Source organism: Egretta garzetta, unplaced genomic scaffold (genome assembly GCF_000687185.1).
Source record: "Egretta garzetta isolate BGI_Z169 unplaced genomic scaffold, ASM68718v1 scaffold163, whole genome shotgun sequence".
Lineage (NCBI taxonomy): Eukaryota > Metazoa > Chordata > Aves > Pelecaniformes > Ardeidae > Egretta > Egretta garzetta.
In genome coordinates, this window is record NW_009259308.1 from 3,007,517 (window position 1) to 3,021,813 (window position 14,297).

The 14,297-nt window shown below is 38.2% G+C and overlaps 1 protein-coding gene across 1 annotated transcript in view; it reads right to left on the reverse strand.

The window, feature by feature from the left end:
• Positions 1–14,297, reverse strand: part of LRRC7 (leucine rich repeat containing 7) — a 101,870-nt gene that overhangs the window by 23,534 nt on the left and 64,039 nt on the right. The window contains exons 16-18 of the mRNA XM_035891795.1: positions 9,453–9,653; positions 1,194–1,305; positions 778–958 (exon numbers count right to left, since the gene is read on the reverse strand). Coding sequence (XP_035747688.1) covers positions 778–958; positions 1,194–1,305; positions 9,453–9,653 — 494 coding nt within the window. The remainder of the gene's footprint in view (positions 1–777; positions 959–1,193; positions 1,306–9,452; positions 9,654–14,297) is intronic.

Sequence of the window (14,297 nt, forward strand, 5' to 3'; positions counted from 1 at the left end):
GCACACAGAGAAACTAAGAAGTCAGTCGAAAGCCCTGGGTGGCTCAATGCCATGTTTGTATAAATCCAGCTGAACATATTTTCCTGCTTTAAAAATAATCTTCTGTGAGTGCAGGGGAAGTTTTTTTACACTTACATTATTCTTTTTTTAAACAAAAATACCAGATTCAGTTTATGCATGTTCTCACCACCAAGATTTTATGCATCTCCAGTGAGCAGGCTCCAGCCTCTCTTTAACAGGGAAGAGCCTGTGGATGGAACTACATTTAGGACAGAAGTACATTAGGTGATTTACAACAGGAATAGACAGGGCAGGGTGTTCCTGGTATGGCATAAGAGTGTTTTCAGGTTGCTGATGTCCAGTGCAAATTACAACTTTCAAAGAACTGTGTTGTTCTTGGAGGTCCAGGGCAGAGTGAGGCTCAGGACAGCAATAATACGAGGGACATACAGTCTGCTATCTATGCTACGCTACAGCCAGCTGCAGCTCAGGACCACATAGAGCAGAATAATTGCAGCTCAATTACTAGGCGCTTTTAATGCATGGTTATAGCACATGGTTAAAAAACCAGCTGTAGAATTACTGACGTTTAAAGAGTATGAACGGGCAGCCAACTTTGCACAGCCTGGGCTTTGAATAGCTATGTACACCTCTGCTAAACTGGGGTAAAAATATTGTGGGTTTTTTAATTGAATGCCTTAACAGATAGCATACGATCACTTTGAATGCACATGACAACATGGCAACCAGAAGCTGTGTTAAGAAAGATGATCACACCTGTTCCCCCACAAAGAGTTATTCACTGCTTCTTTAGCCGTTGTCTGCAAGGACCCCATTTTAACATGCGCATTGGAGGACCCTGAGGAAGCCTGGGAAGGGGAATAGTCTGAGTAAGTGCCTGAGGAAACGCTGTTATTCAGACAATGGATCTTATCTGCTTCAGACTCATCTGTCGATTCTGAAACAAAGCACAGCAAATGTTTTCAGGCGGTGGTATTTGAAAATTAAACTCCAGAAAAATACATTTTAAAATTGATACTATGGAGATATATATATATATGTAAATACACGTGCACAAATATGCATGTAATACGTTTTCAAATCAGAATGAAGTGTAGAACATCTTAAGTAATATGTCTATCTGTGTACATTCCATATGCTTTCATCTAAAATGTTGTAAGTCAAGTTAGTACCTTTCTTCTCTTTACCCAGAAGAACAAGTTTGGGTGGGTACAACGGAGTCTCTGGCATGGAAGGACGAAGTTCCCCTATCCTCATCTCACTGGCAGGATGTCCAAAGGCATCCTGAGGAATATAATAATGTAGAGTAAACATAGGAAACAGAATCCACTTCAAACTGCAACGAACAAATATTTCACAGCCTTCTTTTCATGAATGTGACAACACACCAAAACCCTGCCACATGGGTAGTGTCTAATCACGCTGATTTGTCAGCTGAAAATTCTAATTAGTCCTACATAAATACTTGTAAAAATTATGGTGATGTGTTAATTCTGAAAATGTGGACAAAACAGATGGAACTTGCAAGATACATCAAGGCCATGTAAACATTTTTGATGAAGTAAAGGTCACAAAAATGCAAGCTGCCAGTAGAAAAAAAAAATTAGAATAAACAATTACTTCTTATTTCAGGAGTAAGTATTCCTCATTCATTTACTTGTGGCACAAGTCCTTCCACAGATTCAACTGTCCCTATAGCTATACTTAATTAAAATTACTTTGTCTCTAAAGAGCTTTTTGCTAAATTAAAATTATACAGATTTCATAAACTTCTCACTGAGAGTTCAGCGGATCTGGACTTTCAAAGACTGCCCCACACAACTGTTTTGCTGTTCTAGCCAGCAACAGAATATATATTGAAAATAACACGAGTTAAAAAGTGGGGAAAAAAGTGAGATGTAGTCCTAGGATGAGATACTTTAAATTAGGACATTTAAATTAGGCTTACAGGATAGCTAGAAGGGAATAAAGACACAAACAGGGAATCTGTGACATTTCTTACCCCTGGAAGAAAGTTCAGGAATGAGAAAGATGCTGACCTGAAGATAGGTGTCTTGGGGAGACAGGGTAGGGGGAGACACTTACTGGAGGAATGATACTGGTAACCCTGCCCTCAGGAAAGGGAGATGGAGAACGAGCAATATGGGAAACCCTCTTTGTGGGTGTTGGTGCAGGGGCTCAGGGAAATGCAATGGAAAGGAACTGGTGGAGATGGGCATGGCAACACTGGAAAGTCATGCCAATGCCAGTCAAGGTCCTTGTGGGGAGGGGTACGAGAAACTTGCATCATCTCAGGAGTGAGAGGATGAGCTGTGATTTCGTAAAGAGGATAGAAGTTGGAGAAGGAGAGTATCTAATAGAAAAGAGGAAGTTCTGGAGAGATATTAGGAGAAAACCGGTAATTAGTAGTATAAATGAGGAAGAAAATGGTTAGGAGAAAAATATTTAGGAGGGAACTTACACTAATGGAGACACTATGAGGATCTCTGTACCCTGACATTTTGTTGTTAAAAGGTACTCCAGTGATTTTGCAGAGTGAAGTGAACAAAGGAAAGAGATGTAATATTTAGAGAAACAATTTAAAGTGGAGTACCAAAACCACGTTATTAAAATGTGAAATGCTACAATATTTTTTTAAATTTACTTGCTTTTACTCATAAGGAGAAAACTTTCAGAGGTTTACTCTCCATTAACTATTTTTTGTAGTAACAGTGGAAACAGAGACTTGCAGAAGCATTTGCCACGTGATTTATCCTTGAAGAATATAATTATATTTACACAACAGACATTTCAATCCTTCTGCATTTGGTGTTCTACTGGAGTTAGTACCGTACCAAAACAGCAAAGAACAGGTATCTTCACAGCCCATTTAATTAACCCCCTCAGTGCTAACAATTAAGCAAATATAGCTACATACCGATTCTTACATGGTGTAATATATTCAAGACTTTAAACTACTTTCACATGCAGAGATCCTTTGTTGTGTGTGGTATTTCTTACATAACAGTAGTGATGTACATACAACTTAAAGCTAACAACAGTGCAACAGCATTTTTCCTGTGCAGCACAATCACTTTCTAGTGCAGTGTAACTAACTTATGCAAAACTATTTTCTGAGAAATAAAAAAGTGCGTAGCATTCACAGAGCGTGAAATTCTCCACCTTTGAAGCACGGTGCATGTTAAGTTTCTTGTTGTACCTCTGTGCTTTTTGCATGCTCTTCTTTCTCTTTCCTGTCTGGGATTTCCAGAGTTGATCTATGAGTGCTGTCTTTATCAGACAGGTGACTCTTTTGGAATTCTTTATTTTCTCTATCTTCAACCTAGAATTTCAATATTGTGCCATGAAAATTCCAAAAGTTATAACTTAAAATAAAACTACTTGCTGTAAGATGGGAAGAACCAGCTGTTCCATTTTTTACATAATGATGATCACAGGTTTTTATTTCAGGTGCATGATTTTATGAAGTTTTCTATGTTATATTATTATTTTTTTTTCTTTTTAGCCCCTAGCCCAGCTATTCCAACAAAAATCAATAGACTTTTGAAAGAACTAGTCTGGCATTTGTGAATATGCCATGAAAGTAAATATGCTGTAAAAAACCAAAATCACATTCCATTTAAGTCTACTCTGTTTAAGAGGACTTTTTTTCTTACACACCCAAAAAGAAAAAGGTAATAGAAAAAAAAAAGTATTATTAATAGGATCAATTGCAAGAACAAAGGGAAGAGATAAATGCAACTGTGTTGCATCAGAACTTACTCCTCAGGACTAACCAGAGAAAAATATATGTAGAGGAGAGAAAAATATGGTAAGCTGTTTCCCATAAGAAAATACATGGTAAAACCCATTAAAATAACTGGGAGAGAGAAATATCACCAATTATTCATGCTGACAACACAAGAACATTAAATTATAATCTGGAGAGATGGAATTTTTAAAATAACCTAGCTCTTAGAATCTGCTTGCAAAGAATATAAAGTCTCTGAATAGAGCAGATTGGGGCTCTGGGAAGACACAGCACATACAAGGCAGAGGAACGCAGAACCATTAATGATGGATTCTTCCAGAGGAACAATTAAATATGTGTAGAGAGTTGGCAGCTCTTCTAAACTAGAGAAGGCTAGGGCAATCTGAAGAATGACAAGCTGGCTATAAAGAAATGGAGAGGCAAAGAAATAAGTGGATTAAGGCAACCGTTACTTGATCCAGATTTCACTAAAACTTTCATGAAAGAATAAAGGAGATCACAGAAAGCGTAGGAACAAATGCAACCAGATACCTGTCAGAATATCCCCAGATACAAGCAAGAGTAACTGAGGCAGAGGCATCTTTCCTGAGAGTCAGAGTTAGTGGTGCAGTTTCATAACAAAGCCTTGCTGAGCCACTTGCCCACATTACAGCCTCTGCCCAGAAAATGGCAGTGCTTCCACCTCTCAGCCCCTGTATGTCAACAGTTTCAACGTCCCATTAAGTAGTCTTCTCCTGAAAAAATCACAAAATGAATTCTATCTGAAGCTCAGCATGTGAAAGGCAAGTCACAGTTCTGGGTATTTTGCAATTACCAGACTGATCTAAATAAAATTCAGTCACCAATCCAGGAATGCACTGAAAGTCACCCCAAAACATGGGATTATCCCAGAAGAAAGCAGAGAGGAGGATCTTCCACCTGCTCCTAAATGTCTCCCACTTTTCTGGCTGCAGTGGCAGCTTCCAGAAAGGCCAGTTTCAGCAGACATTAGATCTGAAGGCTGTCCCAAACAGGATGTTAATAAAAGATATAACTGAACCGGTGGAAGGAAAGCTTCTGAATGTGGATATGGAATCTGACAGTGGGAGAACAAAGGAAACCCAACACAATTCCTACCTGCAGAGGTGATACAGCAGCCAGCACAATGCCAGCACTGATGTGATGAGCTCTCACCTTTTCAGCTCCAGCAAGCAATCTCAGGCATATGACAGAGCTTTAAGAGGAGACTTAAGTACCCAAGGAACAGACTGGGGCAGAGGTAGTTTTTGGAACTCCACATGGAAAGACATAGCAGATCCTGGAAAAAAAATGTCATCTGCAGGTAGGTTCTAATGATTGTTCCTGCCATGTGTCCCTTTGCCCTGCAGTCCGGTGGACCAGCAAGCAGTTGGAGGAATGCACACGTTAACCTTGCCTATTCCGATGACCAGAAATACGGCCAAGGGGATGCATCCAAGAACTGACCAGAACTACGTATCACCAAAGAAATCAAAGTTAGAGATTCCCAGTTTACAAAAATGTATTTCAGAATGAAAATTTCCATTTGCAGTAGTTTAGTCTCATACGGCTAGGCCTGTTAGCTGACATGGTCAGGATTCTGCAAAGATAAAGTGCAGATGCTTATCTGACCAGTTGTCAGTCACGTACTGCAGAGGATGGGAGACCTTCTAACATCATCCTCAGTTATAAACCATGGAGAGGCTCTTGTCCAGCTCTGTATGTGGTCTTCAGTGTGAGGACAGAAGTCTCAGTACTGCCCTGAGTTACGACACCCTGATACGTGAATTGCACTCTCTGTGCTCTCCCGTCTCTGGGGGAAACAAGCTTCTGTTGCTCTTTAGATGGAAATGCACCCAGCTGCACACATCTCACCAAGGTTGCTGCCAATAGAGGGAGTCTCAGGCCTTTTGCAAAAAAGTTACTTCATGGTCTATCAAACATAAACCAGGCCTACACACCGTATGTATATGAGTTTGTACAGAGTGCCATGTCCAGACACATAATACTGCACGTCCTGAGTCCTCATGCAGGTGGGGACAGACAGAGCAGTAGCCTCAGGGGGTCAAGTGATGTCTCAGACCGACTTTATGGAAAGTAGGCTTTACCTTGGATGTAGCCCTGAATAATGCCCCTCCAATCTAGACACTTAAATAAGGTCAAGCAGAAGTCAAAGTAACTCAAAATGAATTTTAAGACATTTGACATCCTATGTGAAGAAAGGTCTCTTGTGAGTCAGACCACCAGATGAGTAAATCATTATCTCCCTTCTCCTTTGACAAGAAGGCACCAAGGTCATAACGTCAGTAAAGATCTTTTGTGCCATGGAGAAACCAAAAACTCTATAATTAAGGTATTTCTGATTCCTGGTAAAATATAGGTAATTCTGTTGCAAAGAGCTTATCAAGCTATGGGCTTAAAGCAGATACAAACCAAAAATCTTTAAGACATATTCCTCTCCCCATCAGGAAAGGCTGACATTGTGTATCTCATTAGTGGAAAACAGCTCCCACAACAGACTTATCAACTGAGTCAATTGAAGCCAGACATCCTGGGGGAAAAAAAAGTGTGTAAGTCTTCCTGGAAAGGCAAGATGATCTTTTAAGACAGTCTTTGAAACTTTCACTAAAAACAAAAGAAAAAGAACACTCTTCTCCACCCCCCACCCCCCCACCCCCAGTAACAAAGTCAGAAGTTAAAAGGATTGAGGTCTTGTTTTGACCAAGAGCAGATGAAGGTCTCAGAAGATCCAATACAGCTGAGGCGGTGTTTTTCTAGCTGTTAGCACTAGCATCTGCATTGGATCACTCGAAGAATAACAACCTCCTTTTTATACAGTATTAATAAACCTGCTAGACAAAGGATGGAATGTTGTAGTTTGGACTAGAAAAGACTTTTTTTTAACCCAAAGCTGAGAGCTATATAGAAGTATTTCCAGTTTACTTGTCAATCCATACATATCAAGAATATTAACCATAAAGATCTTAATTGCTTATTTATGGTATTTCTCATTGTTTCTCATGGAAAGGCTACACAACACACTAAGTTATTGCAGACTTCTTTTTGTCCAAAATGCACATCTTTCAAAATGGCTTTGGACAATGAAGAGGTTTATTTTAATTGATGATTAATTAAGAAATTGCTTATTATAACTGAAGGTGGAAAATGATACAGGGGATTTGAAATGTAGCTTGTTACTCATTTCAGATGCTCCCTTTAATTATTTAGAAACAGTTTTGTGAAGAGGCATGTGTAAATAATTGCAAGATGACCCAAACGAGATCAGAAAAGAAACCAGCTTATCTGGCGTCTGAGGATGAAAAAGTGAGCATTGTACCTGAAATTAAATTACCGTGATATTAGAAACTGTCTTCAGTCTAAATCTATATCAGAAAACACCTGCATTTTCAAACTGTATTTTAACTTGAGGCTTGAGATCATGTCTCCTAATTATCTGAAAAGCAAATGGAGCTTAATTATGTTTTATTTAATGTGTTACAACTGAAATAATGCTAATACTATTCACAAAATCATTCACAATTTTTCTACAGTTTCTCGTACCTCTTCTTTATCTTCATTTAGGAAGCCAAAGAGAGTAAAATGTAGGGAAATTAAAATCTGAAAAAGTTCCACCATCTTCACTATTATAGTAATAGAAAATAAAAAATACGTCTTCACTGATATGATGGAAATTGTGATAGAAAACTTACTAGGAAACTACGATCACATTATTTAATTGCACTTCAGGACTTACCTCACGGTCGTCAGCAATTCAACTATTTTTATAAAACACTTTTTGTGATACTCATGCAATTAACAGTTCATGTACATGTGCAGAAAAGCTAGATATGATCATTTTTCTCTTGCAAAAGTGAATGCATTTTTATCAAAGCATGAAATGTAAGGATGAAATTTGTTTTACTCTTTTTCTGTGTTAGAACACAGTATGTGGTCACACAAGCATTTCAGAGTAACTACCATCTTATGGTGTTGCTGCCATTTGCTCTTTCTTTACACCTCCATAATGGAGGCTTCACTGGGCTCTGCACACTCACAGGACTCTGCTTGTGGCTCAGTTAACTGGGATGTTAACATTTTAGTTTAGCAACTTAACATTTAGTTTAACAGCAACTAAACCAGTAGAGCCACCTATTTCTGAAGCCTGCGTCACCAGACAGAGCCACATCCACCTAATGTCTTTGTCAACACAACATTGATTCAAATTCCAGGTAGATAAAATGTGTGTGTTCAGAGTAGGGATAATTAAAACCTGCAGAAAGTTAGTAAGAATATTCAAGTTCAAAAGCTAGAGGATACAAAATAAATAGCATGTATTCAGCAACAACAGCAGAACATGTCAATACTTATGCCACAACACAGAAGTTGGTTCCAGGGCCAGATTTACGTCGTAAGAAAGAATTTAATGAGTAAAAAAGAATAATGGTGGAACGTAAGATTTCAGATTTAGATAAAAACATGAACGACTTAACATAAATATTTTATTTTGAAGTACTAATCAAAACTGTGACTAGATTTGAAGAAAGTCTTCTGAAGCCATCTTAAGAGAAAACTTTGTTGGTTTTTTTTAAGAAATGAAAATGTTTAACTGTAAATAAAACACACAGTACTGACAGAGCAGCTACAGTGACTGTTGAATATGTAAGAACAGCCAATCTGTGTTAAGGATATGGAAAACTGAGGAAGAAAAATTCATGCATACATGACTAGCCAGAGACAGGGATATATCAAGGACAATGAATTTATCATAATGTTTAAATAAAAAAGGAGTGAAAAGGTAATGTGATAATTTTTTCCTTATTTATTTTTTTGAACATTAAGACTTCATAAATATTTTGAAGAATGCTGGTATTTTTGTAGACCTGTCCAAGCTTATAAACTATCAGTACATACTGCCAGGGTAGGAGATTTCCCTTATTTATAAATCATGCCTGCACAAAGTAAGTCGTCAGTGTGAATGTTAATGAGTAGATGGCCTCTGAGATCAAGCTTCAGCTATTTGTAACAGCTTTGCACAAGACTGCAGCATTTAGGGATTTACCTTTCAGTGACTGTATTCATGTTAGAGTAGAAGACTTTGTTACCATGCATACTGATCCACTTCTGGCAAACATATTAAGGGCTAGATTCTGCAACTCATTGTAAATCGCTATTCAGGGGGTGCCTCATCTAAACTTCCCTGCAGCCGAAGAAGCACTCGTGCTGACTTCATTAACTTTTCACAAGGTTAATTGGCTATCTACTACATGTAATGCAAATAGAAAGCAGAAGCTAATGGCATAGTAGGGTCAGACAGGACAAACTGATTTGTCATTAACATATCTGGCGCAAAAATACACTCACTTAAGTCTGAGATGTAAATCATGATCAGGTCCATTCTCCTGCTAATATGCAGGTCTCTCATATCATTACAATTTAGAAGAGTGTTTGTATGTATCAATACCAAAATTCAGATCTAGGTAGATTTAAAACCAAAAATTCAGTCTGATAAACTCCGTAGTATTGGGAACAAGAGCAACTCAACATAAACCTGAATTAACTTTACAGAATGAAACTAGAAACTATTAGGTATGAAGTTCACAGCAGATGCAGAATATCATTTGATGGAGTTATGTTAAAACCCCATCTCAAACTCTTGAGAGGAACAACGATCCTTTTACATTACCTCCACTGAAATCTCCTTTGGTGCCATGGGCCACTTGTGCTCATACTTTTCTTTCACAGTTTGTTCACTGTTCGCAGTTGGTGTTGAGTTCTCAGGCCGTACTCCATGGCTTGTTTTGCCCACCAGATTTTGAACTGATTTTACCATATTCTTTAAATCCTCCGGGTATGGAGTGGGGTAACGTTTTAGATTTATTTCAACCTGAACATTCATAAAAAGAATTAAAGCACAAATACAAAATGAAAACAAGCATGCAAACTAAAACCATGGTTACAGTACTATGGCTAAGTGCAAATTCCTCAAATTTTTAATTAATCTATTTGAGGTAATGTGTTACATATAGCTATCTTTATGGATTTTTGGACTGAAATTTGCTCTCAGTTAAACCTCTGTCAACCTATAATGGAATTTTAGTGACATAAAATAATGGATGAGAATGGTTCCCTATAAGCTTATCTTTTACCCTGTGAGGGTATTGTATTTTAATTCTACACTTTGCTTGAGAGTACTGACATATTAAATCACACTTTTTCAAAACAATACTGGTGTAAATGCAGAATTAATTTAGCTATGTTCAGTGTACTGAATTAATCTGAATTATCTATGGCAGCTGAGAACAGGATCTGATCTACTGGGAGCTATTTGCTCTTTGAGATGTATAATGTACGTACATGCACTCAAGTGTATCTTACGCTTTTTTCTTATACAGAAAATACAGGAAAACAGACTCAAACCCCTATAGAAAAGTCACCCTAAGTCACACTGAGTAGTACTTTAACTGTCAGACCTACAGATTTTCTAGAAAATTCCACATTGTAAGTTTACAATTTTTATCACTCAGAAGAAGAGAAACATTGTATTTCCCAAGTCCGAAGCAATCCTTATTTGAAGACAATTCTACAAAATCCCAGGGTTGAGTGAAAGGGGAAGAGTGGCTGAGAAGAATGGATGACATCACCCCTCGTCATGTGGCAAGACATCACATGACCAGCAAATTGATGGTGCAGCGAATGACCACATCAGGAATGATCCAAGCAGGAAAGACAACATACATGATGCTGAATTCTCCTTATACCTTTTCCACTGTGTTACAGACATATTTTTGTCTGCTGAACATCACGCCACATCATGAGAAGAGACGCTGAGGAAACTGAAGTGTGCATTCAAGCAAAGCATGACCTCAGCAAGGCTGCTTGGGCTGTGCAGGGAGTGTGGGCAGCTTGTAGGTCTGTCCCTTAAGCCTAGTCTGCAGCAGACACTTCCCTCTCCTCCACAGAGCACCTCCTGCTCTTCCCCGCTCCGTCCTTCGTGCTGCAAACCTGCCCTATCTCCACCGCCCTTCTCCAAGCTGCGAAAGATGATTGGGGCTTAAGTACCAAACTTGGGATTCACAAGGTGAACCAGCGAGCACACCTTGTGGAGCGGCAAGCCCACTGCTGAGTGCACGTAACAGCCACCAAATGCAGTCAGCTGAAATGCAGAAGGTGCTGGCTGAGTCTGCCACTCTCTTTGGGCCTGAATTAGGGGTGGAAGTGCAGTAAAATCCTTCAGTGGAGTAAAATTACAGCTCCCAGTGCAAGCTGTGCGTGACAGAATAACTGTTCCCAATTATGAGGCTGTGAAATTTGAAATTACTCCACATTTACCATCAGATAAGTATTTGGAAGCATTTACCACAAAGAAGCTTTTAGCTCATTGTGTACATGAGGTAAGGAAAGGGAGCTTACTTTTAATAGCTCACTATTATAGCTGTTGGATTTTAAATTCCTAAGAAGTTAGGAAAAATGGAATTTTGGATTCAAATGCATATGGTCCGTTGATAGGAATATTTTAGAAGCAAAAGCATGATTGATTTGGAAAATAAAACTGTATGAAACACTAGCATACAATTCTGAACCACAATAGAATAAACATTACGGATAATAGATTCTGACATGACTTTAACATAAAACATTAAAATGTATGACTATGATGTCATATGTTAATAAAGAGTTTCAACAGAAAACATAAATTAAGTCTGTAAAGCATTACTTAAGCTCTGGTTGATTTACGGTTGAAAGAAATCGTATTTAGGTGTGGCCTAATTAGGCAATTGCTGTTTCACAAAATTCAGACCATGATTTAAGTGTAAGGTCTACAGAAGAAAATAGCTAAAAGTCAAGTCACAGAGCAAATCCTCAATAAGTACTAGTCAAGGAAAAATTAACTAAAAGACTTCCATGAGATAGACAAGTCATAGACAGGGATTTCAGCAAGAGTTTCACATCACTGTGAGTGTTAATATTAAACATACTGGCAGCTGTGGTAGGTGATGCCCACTAGAATGCAGGTATTTTCACCACTGATTTCGACTTAACATCGCAGAGGAAATCTGTGCTCCCTGTCAATACAATTCTTATATGTTTAATACTACTTCAAAAGTAGCATGACCTTGAAAAGAGAATTTTCAAAGTTCAATATTCTTGATGGAAGAAGTTACTGAACAATTTAAATTACCAAATCTATTTGAACATATAGTTGGCTGAGAGTTCAGTTTTAACTATGAAAGATAAAAAATGAAAACTATGAATGCTTTTATAAAAAGCTACCAATGTTTATAGTTACCACCTACTGATTATTTAAATTAACCTTCACATTCATCCCATAAAAGTCTGGTGAAACTGCTAAAAATGTACATTTTAAAACCTTCCTAAGACCTATTGCAACACATGGATGGAGTGACACACACACTAAGTTCTCAAAAGGTTCCAGCAATTAGCTTTTAGTTCATGTGCATGCATCCAAACACAGGCTGGTGAACAGTCCAGTCAAAGAACTCTTTACAACACTTTTATGGTCATTCATATATAGAGATGAATTGGCATTACTGGGAAAGGGCACAGAAGGATGCCAATAAGCATTTCTATCTTCTTAATAGTAATTGAATTTGAGCTCATTTTTTCATGGCTTGGGCAAAAAGGTTGTTTTCCGTGATAGGAAAAAGTGCCCCACACACCTTCAGTGGGAAATCTTTTCCTTTCTCAGCCTGGCAAGATTTCCCAGGTTTGAACAACATAATTTTTCTACTTTCAGTTTTTACAAACTGCAGGTATTTATGGGTATCTGGTATACGAGAGAGGAGAAATGCTCTCTTCAAGGTACACAGGTGGGAGGAAGTATCTGATCAGCTCCTACCTCCCTGCTTAGCTTTTAATTTAATAATTCTTCTCTATATAAACAATAACTAGAATTCTTCTCTATATAAGCAATAACTATAGCATCAGCTGCAAAATTTAGTGTTTTGGACTGATGAGAAGATGTTAGGACCACTATGAAGGAGAGTAGCATTGGATTGCATATGGGAATAGAGGAATCTCATGCAGAAACAGAGTCATGTACTACGGCATTGGTTCATATCCACCCTCTATGGATGAGAGGGAGAACAGGTAAGTAAGAATTCCAGGAAATATATTTTAGTGTTGGACTCTTCCACAGCTAAGGAGCAGTGACACAAAGCATAAAGACTGTCTTGACCTTTGGGATGGCCAAGCCAAAATGTTACGGAGAGTGCAGCCCTGCGGGACATGGATCACCCATATGGTACACACCACCCCTTCTGCTGGCAGCGCGACCGGCCGCAGGCTGCCCTTCTCATGTTCTGCTGCAACAGGGCTGAGACTGCAGCTGATCAATGCACACCTCTGGGAATGCAAACCCTGCTCCACAGGTCACAACTTTGGCAGCAGCTGCCAGGGATGAGCAAACAGCCCAGGTAAGAACCACTGCAACCAGAGCATCCATTGCCTCCTGAACAGCTCTGGTACAGCACACCTGGGCCTGGGATCACACTACGAAGAGACATGTGCTCACAGCATGGGCACAGGCCAGCTATTTTTGTTAAATCTTGTTTCTAGGAAACCGGAAAATGTGCTACTGTGTCTCAGCTGTGTTTGTCTCCCCATTTTCCATACAGCAGATGGCAGCATTTGAACTGCGGTACAAGAACAGCATTCAGTGGGTGAAGGATTTATTTTTTCTACAAGAACAGTTTACTCAAAGGAAACATTTGTTTCAGTCATTCATAGTGTTCTGAGATATATTAAAACCAAAATGACTATCTAAGTGATATAATTCATATATTATGTTTCAATATTTAAAATAATGCTTGCAAATAACAGTACAATTAAATTCTATTATCTTAGAAATTGATTTCTATTTCTCTGTTAATATTTCAATTGTTTTGCACATTTGGATAGTCACATTACCCACAGTTAAAATTCTGGTAAGAAGTGGTGGAACAATATAAAACTCTCCCAGATGCTCTGTTTTCTGCTTATGACCCATAAATCTGCAGTTCATCCAGGGTAAAATTTCAGTTTATTCATTGTGAGGCAAAGGTTGCTTTTTGACTTCTGTGTTAGTAAAGCAGCAGAGTCCATTATCTCTGGTTACAAGAGTTAGATTAAAAGTCCTAATTGGGAAAAATATTAAAAAGAGAAATCTAAAATTTCCAAGAAGATCCAAATGCAATGTTAAATAGCTATTAATAACAGTGTTGTTAATTTTAAAAATTCAAATATGATTTAAATCTCCCCATACAATTTTTGTCTCTGGCAATACATTTTATGTTGGGTATTCTACTGCAGTTAAAAATTTGCAGTGTTATATGTTTATTCTGGGGTAATTCCTTCCTATCATTCAACAATAGAAATTTTCATGCCATGTAAACATAGATGGTCCTGACAATATCATTCTAACAATGTAACTGATTAAGGGCTCAATTGAAAACTCTGGAATTGTATTAATTTCAGATAAATGGGGGAGGATATTCATGTTTTGATCTTCATTTCTGTTAGGTTACAAAAT